The sequence below is a fragment of the Alligator mississippiensis genome, chromosome 2 (assembly GCF_030867095.1).
Source record: "Alligator mississippiensis isolate rAllMis1 chromosome 2, rAllMis1, whole genome shotgun sequence".
NCBI classification, from domain to species: Eukaryota; Metazoa; Chordata; order Crocodylia; family Alligatoridae; genus Alligator; species Alligator mississippiensis.
The window spans coordinates 231,957,816-231,975,864 of NC_081825.1; the positions used below are offsets into that span (position 1 = coordinate 231,957,816).

Here is an 18,049-nt window from a genome sequence, read left to right on the forward strand (position 1 = left end):
TAGCTCATCCCCTCCATGGCATTTTGTACTATGGTACAAGCAATGCTATTAACGGTATCATTTCTCAATCATAACTGAACGTGAACAGTTTGGCATTTTATGTGCCTGAAAAAACAGAAAAGCCTAGTATTGCTTCTGCTCATCAGCACAAAGCCATCTGAATGCACATCCTGATAAGCATGCTCCTTTGGGAAAAAGAGGAGTGAGTGCATTAAGTCAAACCATGTATAAGGGTTATATAGCTAAGAGGAGTAGAATCAAGTTAAAAGGAAGTTTTCAGTTGAAAGTTGGGAGCGGCTTCCTGACAGGGAATGTCTACAAGCTGGAAGGGTTCCCAGGGGAAGTGCTGGAAGGCCAAACGTGTAGGAAACTGTACAATCACTTTGATCGGTCAGTAGGTTTATATTTTCTACGTAAGATGCAAGATTGAAGTGGTCCATCCAAGAACGGAGCTGATGAAAGAAGGCTATCCAGTGTTCAGCAAAGTTGAGCTTAGAGATGAGCTAGGATTCAGGCTATGTTACTTAGAAGCAGAAATGCTTTGAGCAGGTGCCAACCCCTGGGCTGTGTCAAATGCCAGCATCTTGTTCTCCTACGCAAGAGCTGAGTGTGGGATTTTTTTGCTGGTGATGGACCAAAGGTCAGAAGGGAAGTCATACAGGCTTTACAGTACTTTAGTACAACACTTTAAAGATCATCTCAGCAGACAGGGGTATTTCTGTTAGACATCTCTGCCCCCTGCCCCTTCTTTCCACACACATACCCCACCATATAAAACCCAATGCCATGTGCTTTGTAAAGCACAGAGCCCTAGAAGGAAGCTGAGATGTTATGCAGAAGACCTGGCTTTCATTATCTTTCAATCTGTTCAGGTTATCACACTGTGCCCATCACTGTGCTGACTGTGCGCTACATTACACATTGTGACCAATCTCTGTTATATAGTTCTTTCCTCCTCCTTTCTCTTCATTTCTCCAAAGGGAAATCCACTGCAGGTGGATTTAAAATAACAACAATCTATCTGCCATGTAATGTTTATATTAGTGAAGGTAAGGTTGAAGTGCACATCACATTTGCAATGCAAAGCAATGAAGTTTGAGGTGGTTCTTAAAGCCTGTGGGAGTTCAGTCGACAGGCTTGCACTGGCCCCAGGAAAGCACCCTCTCTTGCACAAACAAACTTTACCTTTTGCAGTTGATAGTTCTGCTGTGCTAGAGAGACAGAGCTCTCAATCCTGGTCCTCACCCTGGAGCTATAGACAATTTTCCAGGTACACAAGACCAGAAAGCTAACAGGAGATTCTGCTGGGAACCAGTGCAGTGAGCAGAGGACATGTAACATGTTTTCATGGTAACACATGTTGCTGTGGAAGATGTGCTGCTGAGTCTTGTGACTTCCTGGGCAACATGCATGTAGACTGCCCAGGTCTAGCTCAGTCAAGAGGTAATGCTAGGAAGTGTTTCTGAGGTCAGGTCACAATCCTTCAGGATGGAAAGTAGTCTCCTAGCCAGCCAGAGAAGGTATAATACATTGCTTTTGTTTGCTGCTTCAAAGGAACATAGGCAAGGCATACATTATGGGCTGACTGGACTAGTGGTGAGCGTATATCTCCTACCAGACTGCTTAAGACCCATGATGCTGCTGTGGGCCACAAGTCTTTATGTACACTTACCTTCACTGCAGACACCAGTCCTTCTGCAGTGAAGATATGTACAGGGACAAGACAGAAGCAGAGAGGGCTGTGGAGGAAGGTGTTGAGGAGGGGGCAGACACTCCACTGAAGCTGCATGCCTTTTGATCACACTGCTGCCCTGGGGTGGGCTAGACTTTCCCAGGCTACAGCCAACCAGGCCTGTGCAAAGTGGCTAGTATTCGCTTCAGATTTGGATTCAGCCAATTCAGAGGACAGTGATTCGATTTGGTGATTTGAATCACTGTCCTGAATCGATTCAGCTGAATCTGATTTGGACATTTGGCCTCAGCCGAATCAGCTGAATCTCCGAGTTGGCCCCATTCCTCACCTGCTCTCAATGGCTGCCCTACCCACTCTCCCAGATCCCGGCTCTTTAAAAAAAGCCTGTGTGCACTGGCTGCTGCCAAGCGAGGGGGGCGATCCCCGCTGCCCTTCACAGCCCCACACCACATGGGGGGGCTCTGTCACGAGCCCCCCAACCCTTGCCAGCTCTCCCAGACCCGCTATGGCTGCTCTGCATGCCCCAGCTCCCAGACCTTTAAAAAAACCCAAACCCCGATTCACCAGCTGCTGCCAGGTGGGGCAGCAATCCCCACTGCACCCCACTGCCCCACGCTGTGTTGGGGGGGGCTCTGCCATGAGCCCCCAGAAGACCTAAGGCTGCAGCAGCAGCCGGTGAGTTGGGACTTTCTTTTTTTTTTTTTTTTAAAGGGCCAGGAGCTGGGGCAAGCGGGGCAGGTGTGGGGGGGGATGGGAGAGCAAGTGGAGGTCAGGGGGCTTGTGACAGAGCCCCTCACTCAGCATGGGGCAGTGGGATTCCCCCCCCCTTGGCACCAGCTGGTGAGTGGCGGCTTTTTTTTTAAAGAGCTGGGAGCTGGGCTGGGCAACCATGGGAGGGGGGGACTGGGAGACTGGGCGGGGGTTGGGGGGCGATCAGGGGGGCTGGGGGAGCAGGTAGGGGATGGGGCCAAGCAGGGGTCCCCCAATGGTCCCCTCCCACCTCCCCCAGGCCCTCCTCGCCTGCCCCCTACTTACCAGCACAGAGTCCGAGTCCAGCTCCCTGCTGCAGCCAGCAAGGACTGCCCTAATTGCCAACGCTCTCCAAATTCTTTCTGACTTGGTTTGGAGAACTTTGAACAGATTTGGACCTTTTAATTGGTCTCCTGCTTCAATTCGGATTCAAGAGATTCGGACACCGAATCGGGTTGAATCTCCTTTGAATTGAATCAGCACCCGAAGCTTTGCACAGCCCTCGAGCCAACCTCTTTGGGGGCTGAATTCAGGCCATTGGCTGTAGATTGCCAGCTCCTGACACAGATGGTTCAAGAGGCATTCAGAGCGGACCTGAGCGCAACCCCCTCCCCTGCACTGCCCTCAGGTTCTTCCAAGACAGAGGGCCTGAGTGCAGCTCTGGGCTACACCTGAGTTGTCTACTCTGCCTTAATGGAAGTGAGTAGGCTGGGCTTATTTTATCAGCAGCAGTTCCAGGATCAGGAGGAAGTCCTTTTGCACTTGGCCTACAGCGGAGAAACCAGAAGAGAGGAACATTTTGCCAGGGATCCTTCTGGGTCAACAGTATTGGAAAACTATTTAATAGTTTAAGGATATCATTATATTAACCCATTTTAACTATGATTGTAGGTAAATCTGGCCAGAATAAAAACCTAGCTTGTGTGTGATTTGCTTTTGCCAGCTGGAGAGAGCTAGGTCAGATTTTCCCACAACTCCCACTCCTCTCTCTTACACACACACACACACTCTCTCTCTCTCTCTCTCTCTCCCCTCCTCCTCCAGTCAGCACTAAGTCCCCATATCAGAAGATGTTGCCATGGTAATTATTACAGTGTCACCAATACAAAACATTCTTCCATCAACTAGCGATCAGGGAAGGATGGGGGTGGGGGTGGCAGATAGAAGCGCAGAGACAGGGCACTTGGCGTGTCTGTCAGAGCTGGAGAAGCCGGAAGAGTTCCAATTAGGTCAATTTTTATTTGTTATGACAATGCCTGAAAACATATTAGGAGACATCCAATATGGCAATATGAAGCTTACGTTGGCCAAGTTTGCATGCAGATTACAATACTGGAAAGGGAGGAAACTTAGCCATTGCTCAGTCTTCAGGCTGAATGAAAAGGTCAAAGATGTGGTCTGCAGCTGGAGTGAGAAAAGGAATCCCCACCTCCCTTTCTGAGGCTTGCATGCTGGGGGAATTCACCCCAAGAGTTTGCCTTCTGCCATCGACCTGGCTGGGTCAGCAGCCCTGGCCAGAACTCCTTGGAACAAAATAAGAAGCTGTGATACGGGGGTGTTATTGAAATCCACTCCTATTAAGACTGAATTGAGTTCCAAAACTATTGAGCTTTGCACCATTTTAGGCATGGTCTAAATACTAGAACGTTTGGCCAGTTCCCCTTGCATGACATAGCAATGCTGACAACACCTCCAGCATCAATGCAAGCTACATCCACAAAGAGTTCTGTTGTCAGCAGAGCTAACGCTGTACAGGGAAGCAATGAAGCTCCATTAGCTAGGGAACTCCTTTTACTAGCACACACCGTACTCGGGGATTTGACATTGCAGCCAAGCCTTTTATGTGAAACCTCTCAGCAGGGCTTTGTGCAAATGATGTCTATATGTTAAGAGAGGAGGCATACACAGTGCACATCCCTGTGGTTTGGATTTGCTGGTAGTGTGGGCATGCACACACATGCTCTCTCTCTCCCCTCCCCACTTGTCTCTCTCTCTCACATACACAGACACACACCCCAAAATTAAGCTGTGATTGCAGAGCTGAGAACAAATGCAAAACAACACAGAGTGTGGTGACATCAGGAAAAGCCTTAGCTCAGGAAACAGTGGAAAGGAGTGATGAATAAAAGAAAGTCAGAGGACATGAAGATCAGAGAAAGGTGCACATAAATAGAGAGGATGTCAATCTAATAACAGAAACCAAGATTTAATGCTGTTGTTTGAAAACAGCCTTTTGCAGCTAAACTGTGGCAAATACTTTCTCAGCCTGTGATCTTGTCAGCTCACAGGCTATGCAGGGTTGAGTCTTGTCAGTCAGGGCTGTTAAATTCTCTTATATTTAGGTAGAGGTATCTGCAAAATTAGCTCAGATATCTGCTTATTATACTGGAACAGTCTCATCAGTCATCACCAAGACTTTGGGCTTGAGCTGGTTTCTGCTCCTGCTCAAGAAAAGGAGCCAAGTAAGAGTAGTGGAATGGAAAAAGAAATAGTTGAGCTGCATGCCAGTGGTAGTACAACACAGTGCAAAGATTTTAGGAGGAGGCTAATGTAGGGAAGGTTTTTGGCTACTTGCCTTCTAAAGTTCATACATCTGTTCTGTTTACCAGATAGATTAGATCTGTGCTACACAAGCTACTCTTTAATTAGTTAAATAGTTCTCCCATAGCAAGAAAGGAATAATGGGCATTTTGTAACTTTAGTGACATTGTACCCAGTCAGATTAGTGCACCATGGGCCCAGTACTGCCCACAGGGCCAGCCCCCGACACCATTCATCCAGCCTGCGTGCTGGCCGCACTCCACTCATCCAGCCTTCAGGGCCAGATGAGTTGGATACCGCTGATGTAGCCTATGTTGAAAGCAGAGAAGACTGTTTGTCTACAGTAGAGATTCCAGATGTGTTAGTTAACATCATACCTTTAAACTGAAGTCTAAGCAAAGCCTAGAAGAGCAAAGGGAAAGGAAAAGGGACCAATGGCAGAAAGGATAGAGCATGGGGAGAGGTTCTTGCCAAGGGAAAGTAGACAGGGAAATGGAAAAGGACTAGGCCTACTTTATGCTACACTGCACTTGAGCAAATTCATACTCAGAGCTCCTCTGAAGTAGCAGAGCTCGCCTTTCCTTTGGCAGTTACACCACCTCTGCCGAGAAGACTGAAGCTTCTTCTACCATCTGGCAGAAGCCATGTGCTGATCCTTCTGAACCTTCTCCCAGATGCCACTGTCCCTTCAGCTGCTGGTGCCTTCCTCAGGCACACTTTTCACTCAGGTGGAACAGCTACAGAACAGAGCAGGGGCGGGCAAAATATGGCCCACGGGCTGCATCTGGCCCACAAGGCCATTCTATCTGGCCCATGGCGCCCCTAAAAAAATGTAGAAAATTAATATTTCTCTGCTCTTGGTTCCTGTCAAAAATGACAGGAACCAAGGGCAGTAGGACCCAGGGGAAGCCCGACGGGCTCCCACAACAGCAGCAGGCTGCCCCCGCCCCCACAGCCAGAAGCCCCTTCTGGGGTTTCTGGGCTGGGAGCACATGGCTGCCCTGGTGTGGGAAGCTCAGGTAAGTGGGGCGGGGGGGGAACACACCCGGGGCAGGGAAGGAGCACTGGGGGAGGGGGGGGGGAAAGCCCACCCTGCGGCTGGTGCCCTGTGCTGCAGCTGCTCACAGCTCGCATGGGGCTGCCTGTGCCCACTCCGGACAGCCCCGTGCGAGCTGCAAGCACCTGCAGCGTGGGACACCAGACGTGGGTTGGGGGAGGGGATGCTTCCCCCCCCCCATTCTCAGCTATTCCCTGGGCTCCTTCCCTGCACAGAGAAAAGCAGCCCCTCGCCCGCCCCATGGCCAGCACCCCATGCTGCAGGTGCTCGCAGCTCGCAGCCCACATGGGGCTGTCTGGAGCAGACAGGCAGCCCCAGGCAGGCTGCAAGTGGCTGCAGCATGGGGTGCTGGCCATGGGGCGGGGAGGGGCTGCTTCGCCCCCACCCCCCACGCTCAGCACCAGCTTGTAACCCGACCCCACTGCCAGGCTGGTGGTGGGGGCGGGTTACAAGCTGGTGCTGAGCATTGGGAAAAGTGGCATCTTGCCAACCCCATGGCCAGCGCTCGGCATTTCAGCTACCTGCAGCCTGCCTGGGGCTGCCTGTGCCTGCTCCAGACAGCCCCGCGTGGGCTGCGAGTGCCTGCAGCAGGGAGCGCTGGCCATGGGGCAGGCGAGAGGCCTCTTTCCCCCACGCTCAGCACCAGATGCGCTGCCCCCCACCTGTACCGCAGGGCTGGGGGGCACTGGGTGTGAGCAGGCAGGGGGCCAGTGGGAGCACAGGGCTCGCAGTGGTGTCCCAGAGCCAGTGCCGGTGGGGCCCAGAGCAGGGTGGCAGGAGCGCGGGGTCCCAACTGGCAGGGGCTCTATGGAGCCGGGCCAGCTCCCCCCTCTCCCTGCTGGTGCAGCCCAGCCCGGCTCCACAGACCCCTGCCGGCCTGTGCCCCGCTCTGGGCCCCACCGGTGCTGGCCCTGGGACACTGGTCCCAAGACACTGGTCCCAAGATGGTGACCAGGGGGTAGGGCACCTGTCAAGGGGCGGGGCTACCCATGCGGCCCTGACAGCCTGCCAAAACTGGGTAAGCAGCCCTCCACCCAAAATAATTGCCCGCCCCTTGAATAGCACCACAAAGAGTATTGCTGCCAGGTCATGAATGTTTGTGCCGGAAAGGTTGCAAAGAACAATTTTTCCCAAAGAACCTTGTCTGCCTATGTCCTTAGACCAATACCCCTAAGGTCATGAGCAGGCACACACTGTGGCAGCTTGGCAGCTGGGGCTCCTATCTGCTGCTAGAACTGCCAGCAGGGACAGACAAGCATAGATGAGGGTCCCGTTGATGCTGTTTCTCTTTACGATTTTATAAAGCAGGCACAAGATGAGAGAGGAGCAGGGGTTGCCAGTCCCTTCCCACAGCTACTTGATTTGGACAAGATAATCACCCTCATTTTCACTCTGAAAAGCTAGCAAAGACTTTTTCCCCCTTTCCTCACACCAGGTTTGTTTGGATTTGGGTTTGGCTTTTGTTTCTAATAAGGGAACTCTGTAGTTTCCCAGCTGGATTTTTTCATTTTCAAAGATACATTGTTCAGCTGCTTTATTTTTCCAATAGAATAAACTGAAAATGGGATTGGTTCTAACCATTTCTTTTTTTTTCACTGCTGCAGTTTGTGTAAATAGGTGGAGTCCTCCCCCGTTGTTTATTCAGAAGCATCAGGTGCTGACTCAAGACACAAACTGATAGGAAAATACAATTAACTGTTCTACAAGACAATAAAGACCTCTCAGGTTATTGATTGCCTGTAATTTGAGGCACCCTATAATTGACCATTTCAAAGACACAGCTAATCTGATTAGCTCATTTGCAAGTTGCTTATTTGTATATTGATCCCATCCACCTAGCCTCATTGCAAGAAACAGGGATCCAGTAGAGCAGTAACCATTGCTACAAGTGGCATGGGCAGTCCCTGTTTGTGGCACATGATAAATCAGGGAGGGGACAGGGAGCACAGTAGCAGACAGGGCAGGAAGCAGAAGACAAAGCAGCAGATCAGGCAGGGAGCACAGGGCAAGAACCAGAAAGCAGAGCAGGAGATTGGGAAGGGGGTAGAGAGTGGGGTGAAGAAAGCAGAGCAACAGATTGGGCAGAAGAAGATGATCAGAGTGGCATTTGGGGAGGGTGTGGGATCAACTGGTGGCATGCTTGCAAAAAAGGTTGGTTCCCACTGCACTAGCAATATGACTTCAATGACTTCTATAGCCAATGTGCTCAATTTACAGGTACCACATATATATTTTCTTAAACTACCAGCCCCTCACACTGATCTTGGTATCAGACAGCCAGCTTGAGCCTTTCCTTCTTGTGCATCATCACCATGACTAAAAATCCTTCAAAGATATGCCTCAGTAATCTCTGTACAGTCCCCGTGCCTTCAGTGAGTGTGCACAGATATATCTAAGTATGCTGCTTTATTGACAATACAAAAGTAGAAACAGAATCCAATTCACTCCTTCATACCTCTGCTGCCTGAAGAATGCTGTGGGTTATACAAAGCACTAAACACTTATTTTGGTCACTAAGTCATACCTACTGTTTCACAAAGGAAGCTGATCTTTCAAAGAACAAGATGGTATTTTTGGTCATTTTTCAAGAGGTAGGAAACTTCAGTGTAAGTACTTTTTTTGTTTTTGTTTACCATGCTAATCTAAGGACTAGGAAGAGCTGCAGTGTTGTAGCTGTGATGACCCAGAGAACAGGCAAGAAGCAAGTTTTGCCTGATGGTATTTTTTTATTGGACCCAACTATATTGTTGGGGAGAGGCATTAGATAAGATTTCAGCCACACAATGCCCTTCCTGAGGACCTTCACTTTGTTCACCAAAACTTGTCTAACATCACTCCCAACTATGCAGTTGATCCAAGGAAAGTTATTACTGTAACAAACCTTCCTTCTCACATAAATATCAGGAAGTCATCTTAGAGGCACTGGACTCTAACTACTAACTTGGCAGCCCATGACAAGTCTTCACTCTGGCAAAAGAGTACACATACGCCTGTTTCTCAGCTGTTCTGTAAAAAAAGGCACCCCCACAGCCCAGTATCCTGTTCCATCCTGTTTGCTCCAGAAACACTGCCTCTAATGTTGACTTAACTAGCAAATGCATATAGTTTGCACATGTACTTAGTGTCAGACTTGGCATTGCTGAGAGCATATCTGCACTACAGACTTCCTGTGCCAGGCAGCTCAAACACTGCACTGGTCTGTGTGTACTACCTCCCCAACTGAAAACAGCACAGCCATGTTCACATGGTGCTGCAGGCAAATGATTTATCCCTGACCCTCAGGAGTACTAATTAGTCCACCAGCAACACTGCATGAACACAGATGCCTTTTGCAGCTGAAGAGGTAGCGTGTGGAGAGCATCAGGGCGTGCCTGAGTGTGTTGCTGCCCAGCACGTAAGCCTGAGTTGCAGATGCACAAACTTTTGCAAGTTGGGACCTATGCACATGTGACTGATTGTTCCTACATAGTACAACCACCAATAAGTCATCTGAAATCAGGAAAGAGCAGGGAGATAATTCATTAAATTTCCCTTGGTGAAGTGGAATGTATTGATTTCTCTTTTTCTTCCCCAAACCCCAGTTAGTGTCAACATCAGTTGCAGCTGAAGTTCTCCAATTACTGCATGTCAGACTAGATTTCCTCCCTCTTATCTTCCATAGACCTGGGGCACCTGCTCCTCAAAACAAATTAAGTTGGTACCTTTCGTAGCTTCCCATAGTCGATGAGCTCTGGGCGATGTCTGTGAATCAAAGCACAAAAGCCAAGACCATCCTTCCAGCTGTGAAGAAGGCAGAAGAGGACATAATTAGCGATGTTCAAACAGGTGGAGTGGCAGGCAGCTGACAAAGTGCACAACAGATGGGACCAAGATGCTGAGAGCCTAGATCATTACTTCAGGCTTCATCTACTTTTAGCTAAAGCTTCAGTAAGCATTAAAATGTGCACAAGGCCTATTTCTGCGTTAGGCTCCTATCCTACTCCCGCTGAAGCCAATGGCAACAATGCCTACAGACTTTAGTGATCTGGGATCATTTTTATTGCTGCCACATGTATTACCACAACATTTTCATTGTCAAATAGAGTCTGAACAGTACTCATGCGCAGAAACTGAGCTTGGGCATGAAAAAGAGGTAAATGTCTGAATTTGCATGAAAACACTTCTAGGAAAAGACAGATAAAACATGGAGGGGAAAATTATCACTCTGAGTTACACCTACCACTATGTTTGCCATCTCTGCCCTCTCTCCAACCAGTTCAAGCTTTTCATACAGAATCAAAGAGAGAGACAAGTCTGATGTCCATTAAGTAGCAGAAATGACCTGTCTCCTACCCTCAAAAGGTTGGAAGAAAAGAGAAAAAAACCCCAAACAAAGACAAAAATCAAACAGTTTTAATCAACTGCATGTTTCCCCTCACAGAAAATGGCTTATTCCTTGCAAAGTATGTGTTGTACTAATTTGTTTAACCAAACTGCGGGCTTCAAGTACTGGGGGTCCCTTCATTTCCAGGAAGTGTTTGCACACCCTAGCAGATCTCCCTCTTCGCTATGTCACATGATAGCCAGGCTGACAAACCCTCCAGGTGTAGATGCAGGACATACCAGCAAAAAGTGCTTTTAGCTCATAACGGTACCCTGAACCATACCAGCAAAAGGAACCGTACCATTTACAGTTCCTTTGACCAGTATAAAAATATTAACAAAGCCTCTTCCCAGCATTTCCATGTCAGCAAACATTTCTAGTGTAGACTTCACTTTAGGAACTACATTTCCTAAAGCTATTTGTAGTATCACTGGTTCAAAATTTTTTTGACCAGTCTCCAACATGGACAGCATCTTCAGGGAACGTAATGCTCTAAAATATTTGTCAAAGGTAGTAACTGTGGCCAGAGTAAGGAACTGGGAGGCTGGTAATCTGGGTGCTGTGATGGGCTCTGATGCTAATTTACTGTATGACATCGGACAAGTCTCTACAGCCTATTTTTCTCCTGTATAATAGAACGGTAACAGCAAGTCTCACAATTTCCTTCAGAATTTGATAATGCAAGACACCTAACAGTGCCAAGAGTCCTATGGACAAACATGATCTGTCAAGATCATAAAGATAATCCCCACCTCTGACTCACCTGATATGGAAATTCTGGATGTTCACATTTTTGTAGGGAGCTGTCTTCCTCTGACACCATAATAAAAGTCCTTCTTTAGCAGATGTCTCTAGAGAGAGAGCAAAGGAGGCAAGTGGGCTAACCAATTTCTCTTGAATTTTTTCATCCCTTGGGTTCATTCTGGCTAACACAGCACTGAGCCATGCCTTTAGCTTCCTTTTTTGAGGGAATGTTCTCTTATATAGCTCTCAGATTTAGGACAGACTGGTAGCAAAATGACCATGTCCATGGATCAGCCAGTAAGGGAATGTTCTGCAGTCTATGACCGCCTCCCCATCCATTTCGTGCACCTCATAAATACTCTCCAGGGAAGAGGAGTTAAAAACTCTTCCCAGAATGTCTGTACCAACCTATGACTTGGCCAGAAAGGGAAATCACAGCACAAGCCAACTTGGATCTTAGTGGCTCCCTGGTGACTTCCAGGATATGCTGATTTGGTACCACCAGAGCTGGATCTCATGTAGCAAAGAGATGCAGTTGCCCTGACTACTAGGACCATCCATTCTGAAACAGCAGTGGAAAAATACCAAGGTTTACCTTCTACTGAGATATCCTGAATGGCAAAGCGAAGGATGATGGTCCAGATCATTCCAAGGGTCATTTTAACATTGCCATCGACAATTTCTGCAGGGGGAGAAAAAACAAGTTCACGCTGGGTGTCCAAATCCCAGTGGAAGACTGAATAATGAAACCTGGGGAGCGCTGCCACTTACAGAGCTGAGAGCTGGCATTCCAGCCTTACCAGTCTCATCTATGCATCTCAGTCCTACTACTGACCACTGAAGAGACGCCGACAGCCTTTGAGACTGCCAGCAGGGGGATGTTATACTACTGTAAAGGAAGGCGTGAATTTAAATCTCTCTAATGCCCCGCATAGAGGCACTTACTGCAGTGAAAAGTACCTTTTACAGGCATTGCTGAAGAAGCTTAAGAAAAAGCCACTTCTATTCTGGAATAAGTATCCAGAGGGAGTCACAGTGGTATAATGATCTCAATTTGACCATACCAATATAATTTCACCAGCGTATGGGTGAAGCTTCCTCCATATAGATAAGCCCTGAAAGCTGGTTCTGCGGTACAGACAAAGATCCACTGAAACAACCAAGAGCCACCCACATTTAATTTGTAAGCAAAGCTACGTGCTGGTCTTCAGACTGCATCTGTGGAGGGCTACTTTCAGATATAAAACTTCCAGTAAAATAAACCAATGTGTTTCTGCATCAAAGTGTAAACACAGGGGCTGAAGAGAAAGTAAAAGGATGTGCTTGCTTATCTGCATGAGTGAAGCATAACATCCACTGAGATGTCAAGCAGATTGTACTTTGTTGCTCACTGTACTCTGCAGTGTAAATCAGCTGGGGCTGACAGCTCAGAGGCTTTAGAAACCAATCCTGTGCGCACGTGAGACATAATCTGTTAAGAATTTGAGAGAAAAGTTCTGGAGAGGGCTCAGAAAAGGGTTGTAATTGTGCACAGATCAGTGCCAAAGAATACAAATGACATAGCCGACAGCTGGTTCACATACTCCAGAGAACCCCTGATAGACATGGAGATCCTGCACAGGTTGAAAAGGAAACTCTCTCAACATGTTTAATAAGCCACACTAAAATATATGCCCTGTGTTACTGCTACCAGAGGTTATGAACTGGAAAGACTCCTGTATAATTTATGCCATGAGTTCTTTTTGGACATTGACTAGATAGTTGCTCTCCTGCAGTTTCCTGCTCTGATTTCAGTTATGAAGCCATTCCAAGCTATTCTGCTTTATGGACAAAAGGGTTCAATACAAATTACTGCATTAGGCTCGTACCAATTGAATGCCATCAAAAAGGCAGGAAGGGTTTGGTTTTGCATCAATGCACTTATGTTCATGCAGCTATCCCAGCACTAGTGCAGATGGCATGTACTGGTGAAAGGTAGGCTTGGACTAGTTGTAGTTCCCAGCATTCTTGGTTTGATTGTGTAATTCGCAATATTTGGCATTTTCCTTAAAGCCTCAGCTCTGAGCATCCAGGAATTACATGAAAAGCTCAGTTTTTCATTTTAAATTGGGCAAAAATGTGACTGTTGAGAAAAGCTTGAAAACACAAATCCTGACGGCTTCAAAGGATTCCAAATAGAAAATGAAAACTCCAAAAGAAATCTCGTTATGTTAAGCCAGTCTCATGGTTCTTGGAAGCTTGAGGTTGATAATGTAGCCACCATGACATTCCCTGGTGACTTACCAGAGCAAACCTTGCTGGTGCAATCCTGGTTTGTACTGCGCAACAGGTTTGCACTGATACAGATCTCCCAATTTTAGAAAAAAACCCCTACAAACAGATTAGCCCCTTGCTAATTTAGCCCCACTCCCCTTGCTCCCAGCACACACACATACCTCCTCCTAGTTACAGGACACTTGTAGGCTACAGTGCCTTTTTTATTCCTACTTGGGACACATTGGTATAGGAGCTAGGTGTGAAAGGCTTAATTTGCCCAGGAAGAATAACCAGAGAACCATTCACATGGGGTGACGCGCATTTGTGCAATTGTATTGGAGAGATTTTAATAAGGCCTTAATAATAAATACATAAAGCACTTTTCAGTCTCATTATTTTTGTTGCTATTATTAAAAACATCTGAGATGCTACAGACAAAACACATTAATGAAAACATCTTTGTTTTCTATTTATTTTGTGCATTAGATAACAGCTTGCATGGGGTTTTTACAAAGCAAGACAGAAAATATTTACCCCCCTCAACACAAATAAGAGAAACCTATGATTATAAAAATCACAGCAGTTGACAGGGAGGCTCGAGGCATGTCTAAGACCTGAACATCCTTTCAGCTTTTTAGATTAATGGACTAGATTTAAATCTGGGAGTATGTCTTTATTTTTGAAGATACCAAACAAACAATAATAAGTGAATCAGCAATGTGGAGCAGGTAGTATTTTAAAAGTGTATTTTAAATGGCAGCAGAGTGGAAGTGACTTCCATAACATCATGTGGGTGGCAGGGGCTAAAGCAGGAATATACGAAGGAGCTCTGGCTCCCAGCCCTATGCTCAGGTCACTTCTCAGGCTACAGCCTCCTCAACTCAGCCCACCCTCAGTGCTCTAGAAGCAATTTTGCACTTTTCTAAATTAAACCAAAAAACGGAAGCTGCGTTTCACTTAGACCCCCCTGAACCCTCAGCTTGCTGCTTTCCTGGCATTGCACAATCCAGCCATGTCTGATCTGGAGGAACTCAGAGGTTTCCTCCATTTTACCTCTGCAAATGGCCACATGACAGTTCTCTTGATCAAGAGAGGTTGAGCAGCAGCAACCTCCCAGGCATAAGCTAGTGCTCTGAGAACAAGGAACCATCCTGCGTTCGCAGTGAGTGCAATTAAGAAAAAGCCTTCTCTGATTATTTTTGTTCCAAGTTACAAATTTGCTACTCTTAGCTGGTAGTGATCAAGCAGTCTTCCCTTTCAGAGCCTAATTACAGTATACTTCCTGGGACCCTGTGGACAAATTCTCTCAGGCGGATGAAAGAGGACAGCGGTCCCTCACCTATACTCCCAGGCAAATGTCCCACCTTTGCCAATGCACTTTCCCAGCACTGTGCAGAGGTGTAGCTTAAAATGCTACCTGGGCAGCACAGGGTGGGAGTGTGCTGAGTGGGCAGCTAAGCCTTACTTCCTCACGCTGGGCCTACAATAACAGAGCCACGTGGCATGGGCTACTGCTGCCTCAGCACAAGCTCCCTGAACATGGGAGGCAGCGGGGGCTCTGAATTAGTGTCTAGAGCTGGTGCCCTACTCTCTCTTTCCCCCCAGGTTATGCAACTGCCACTGCATTCCCTGTCCCTTGGGATCACTCTCAGGGCATTTGACTCTAGGATTCCAGAGATGCCTACGAGCATCTCTTGTTTCTAATACAGGGGGCAAGGCTCCTGGTGCAAGGAGGAAAGGGAGTCCATGGAGTTTTCTGGCTCCCTTGACTACAAAGTGAGAAATTTCACAGCGCAGCAGAAGATCTAAATCAGTGGTCCTCAACCAGATGAATGGCACAGGGCTGGTCTTCAGGACAGATCCTGGCACTGCCCCCTCTCTGCTCCATGCTCTGAAACTGGTCTGCGGTGGCCTGGCACTGCACCCTCCCACTTCCTGCCCCCTAGAATGGAGGTGCCAGAGCCCAGCACTGCCCACTCGTGCCCCCTGGGATTGAGGCTCCGGGGCTTGACACCATCTCTTCCTGCCCCCATGCATCACAATTAGGTCCTGAAGACCCAGCACTCCCTGCATACCAGGATTAGGTCCCAGGGGCTCAGTGCTGCCCCCTCCTGCACTGGGATAGAGCCCTGGGGCCCGACACTGCCCTTGCCTGGCCTCGTGTACTGGGATCAAGTACCCCAGCCAGCATGCAGGACCTGGGGCTCTCCATGGGCCCAGATATTTGGCAGCAGGGGGCAGTGGCACTGCTTCACCCCTCCCCCACAACTTTCTGGTCCCCTGGGGAGCCCTGAGGGCTGGATGACACAGTACTGTGTGCTGCATCTGCCCCACAGGCTGGGGGTTGAGCACCCTGATCTAAAGCAATTAAACACAACTAACTAGAGCAACCCTATACCTCCTGGAAGTAAAGAGTCAATGTTTGCTCCCCATGGTCATAACTGACCCTGAACTGTTTGGGAGCAGTTCACGTATGACAGGAGAGGACCAGTGACCAGTGAGTGCCTCCTGAGGCACTGTTTGTGCCTCCTAGGTGGAGGTCTGCCTGCCAGGATTCACTGCACTTCCTCTAGCAGCATCAGACTGTTCTATGCAGCAGCAGCTAGGACATGTTACTCATGTGATTTACATCTGATATAGGATGGATCAGTTTGACACTGAAGCAGCTGAAAGTTTGCAGCCAATGGCTGGGAATTCATTTGCACCACTGAATATGCTCCCATTTGATTGCTATTATTGCACTATGCACGAACAACGAGATATGGAATAATTACTGCACTTCCATCCATTTGTTTGACAGCCAATTAAGGGCCTGACAAATATGCACTCTTCAGGAACAAGACTGGCTTGTTACAAGGATCTGGTTTTTAAAATGCCATTCCCTATGTCATATGAATGACTTAATAATCCAGACTCTTTGGATAATGTAATGGTACCATACTGTCTTCTCCTCCCCTACCCAGGCAGTAAGATGCAGCTTTAGTACTAGTAAGAATTATCTTTTCTCTTGGCAATTTGTGTGAGTCACCCACCAGAATATAGCTTGTAGTTACCCCATACAGAGAAGCAGTTTGCACCGTTTGAATAACTGGCAGAAGAGAAGATACTATTGATTAAGTGAGTGAGAGACGCCCGTCTGCTACACAGTAGTCATCAACATGTCAGCTTGCATCCAAATGAGAAACATTAAAGACGATCAGCCCTATGGTCACCCCAATGTTTTGTTTATCCAAACAGGAGACCTAAAATAAACAGCCTCCAAACTGAGGTCTAGAGGAGGCATGCGGCTACTGATGGACTAGAACCAAGACAGATCTAGGACAGATTGCTAACATTGGCCATGGGGGTGTAGATGTCAGCTCCATCCCTTCACTTCCTGCCCCAGCTCCCTAATTGGGAGTGGGCAAGAGATGGAGACAAAAGATAATCCTATGTCACAAACGCTGTAATGCTGAGCCATCTCCTCATTCTCTCTTTTTTCCCCCTGTCTTATTCATGCCTGCACTGCCTGGAATTTAAGTGGGTGTCCTGCTCAGATGGGACTTTTATACTGTTGCGGTCTTCAGCTTTATTTTCCTCTCAGTTACCTGGTAAGAATCAGGAGTAACCTAACTAAAATCAAGTTATTCTGCAATAAGTGACAGAAGAGCCATACCCTGTGCCTTTAAGAAGCTGATTATTTTTTTTGCAGACTGGAGAAACAAGTAAAACAGATTTAGTCAGAGGTTAAATGTTAGCACCTCTTGACCCTGACTGAATGAACCCTGACTGTTGTCATGAACAAAACAGTATACCTGCAAGAAGCTGAGAGACACCTTTCCAACACGGAGTTTTATAAGTTCCTGACTCAAGACTTCATGGCCCAATATCAGAGGCAACTATACAAGCTCTGAAAGATGCTACCTCTTGAAACACAGGAAAGGACTGATACTTCTACCTCCCAGGATCCCAGGCCGGGCACCTTTTACTTATTACCCAAAATCCACAAACCTGGCAACCCGGGACTCCACATTATTTATGCTATTGGCACTATTACATACGGAGTGTCTGGCTACGTTGACTCATATTTCTGTGTGCCATTGGAGCTGCCAGCTATTTGAAGGACATCATAGATTTCCTAGCTTCTATTGACAAGTTTCCATCTACCACCATATTAGCTACCATGGATATCACATCGCTGTACACCAACATACCACATGAGGATAGATTACAAGCCATATGGAATATTATCTCTGACATTGACATTGCTTCTGTTTCTACCACATTGTCCTCACACATACCTATTTCAGATTTGGAGACTATCTATACATACAAATGAACAGGACTGTTATGGTCTTACATGTGCCCCTCTCTCCCTCCATCCATATATTTATGCCAGACCTTGGGGACTGCTTTCTCTGTAGCTGCCCTCCCATACTCCTTGTATATCTAAGGTACACAGATGGCATCTTCATCATATGGGCACACAGGAAGAAATCCCTCGATAAATTCTACCAGGACTTTAGCAATTCCCACCCCTCCAAACTGACTTTTGAATAGTCCCACTCAACATATACATTTTTTGGACACCACTGTGAAATGTTGCAATGGACACATCACTACCATGTTATATCAGAAATCAAATGACTGCTACAGCTACCTTCAT

The 18,049-nt window shown here is 47.4% G+C and overlaps 1 protein-coding gene across 6 annotated transcripts in view; it reads right to left on the reverse strand.

Annotated features, from left to right (window-relative positions):
* The window catches only part of ACTN1 (actinin alpha 1), a 131,767-nt gene that overhangs the window by 36,798 nt on the left and 76,920 nt on the right, over window positions 1-18,049 (reverse strand). For all 6 annotated transcript variants that reach the window (XM_014602205.3, XM_059722898.1, XM_014602204.3 and 3 more), the window contains exons 4-6: window positions 11,744-11,830; window positions 11,168-11,255; window positions 9,743-9,821 (exon numbers count right to left, since the gene is read on the reverse strand). In XM_014602205.3, coding sequence (XP_014457691.1) covers window positions 9,743-9,821; window positions 11,168-11,255; window positions 11,744-11,830 — 254 coding nt within the window. The remainder of the gene's footprint in view (window positions 1-9,742; window positions 9,822-11,167; window positions 11,256-11,743; window positions 11,831-18,049) is intronic.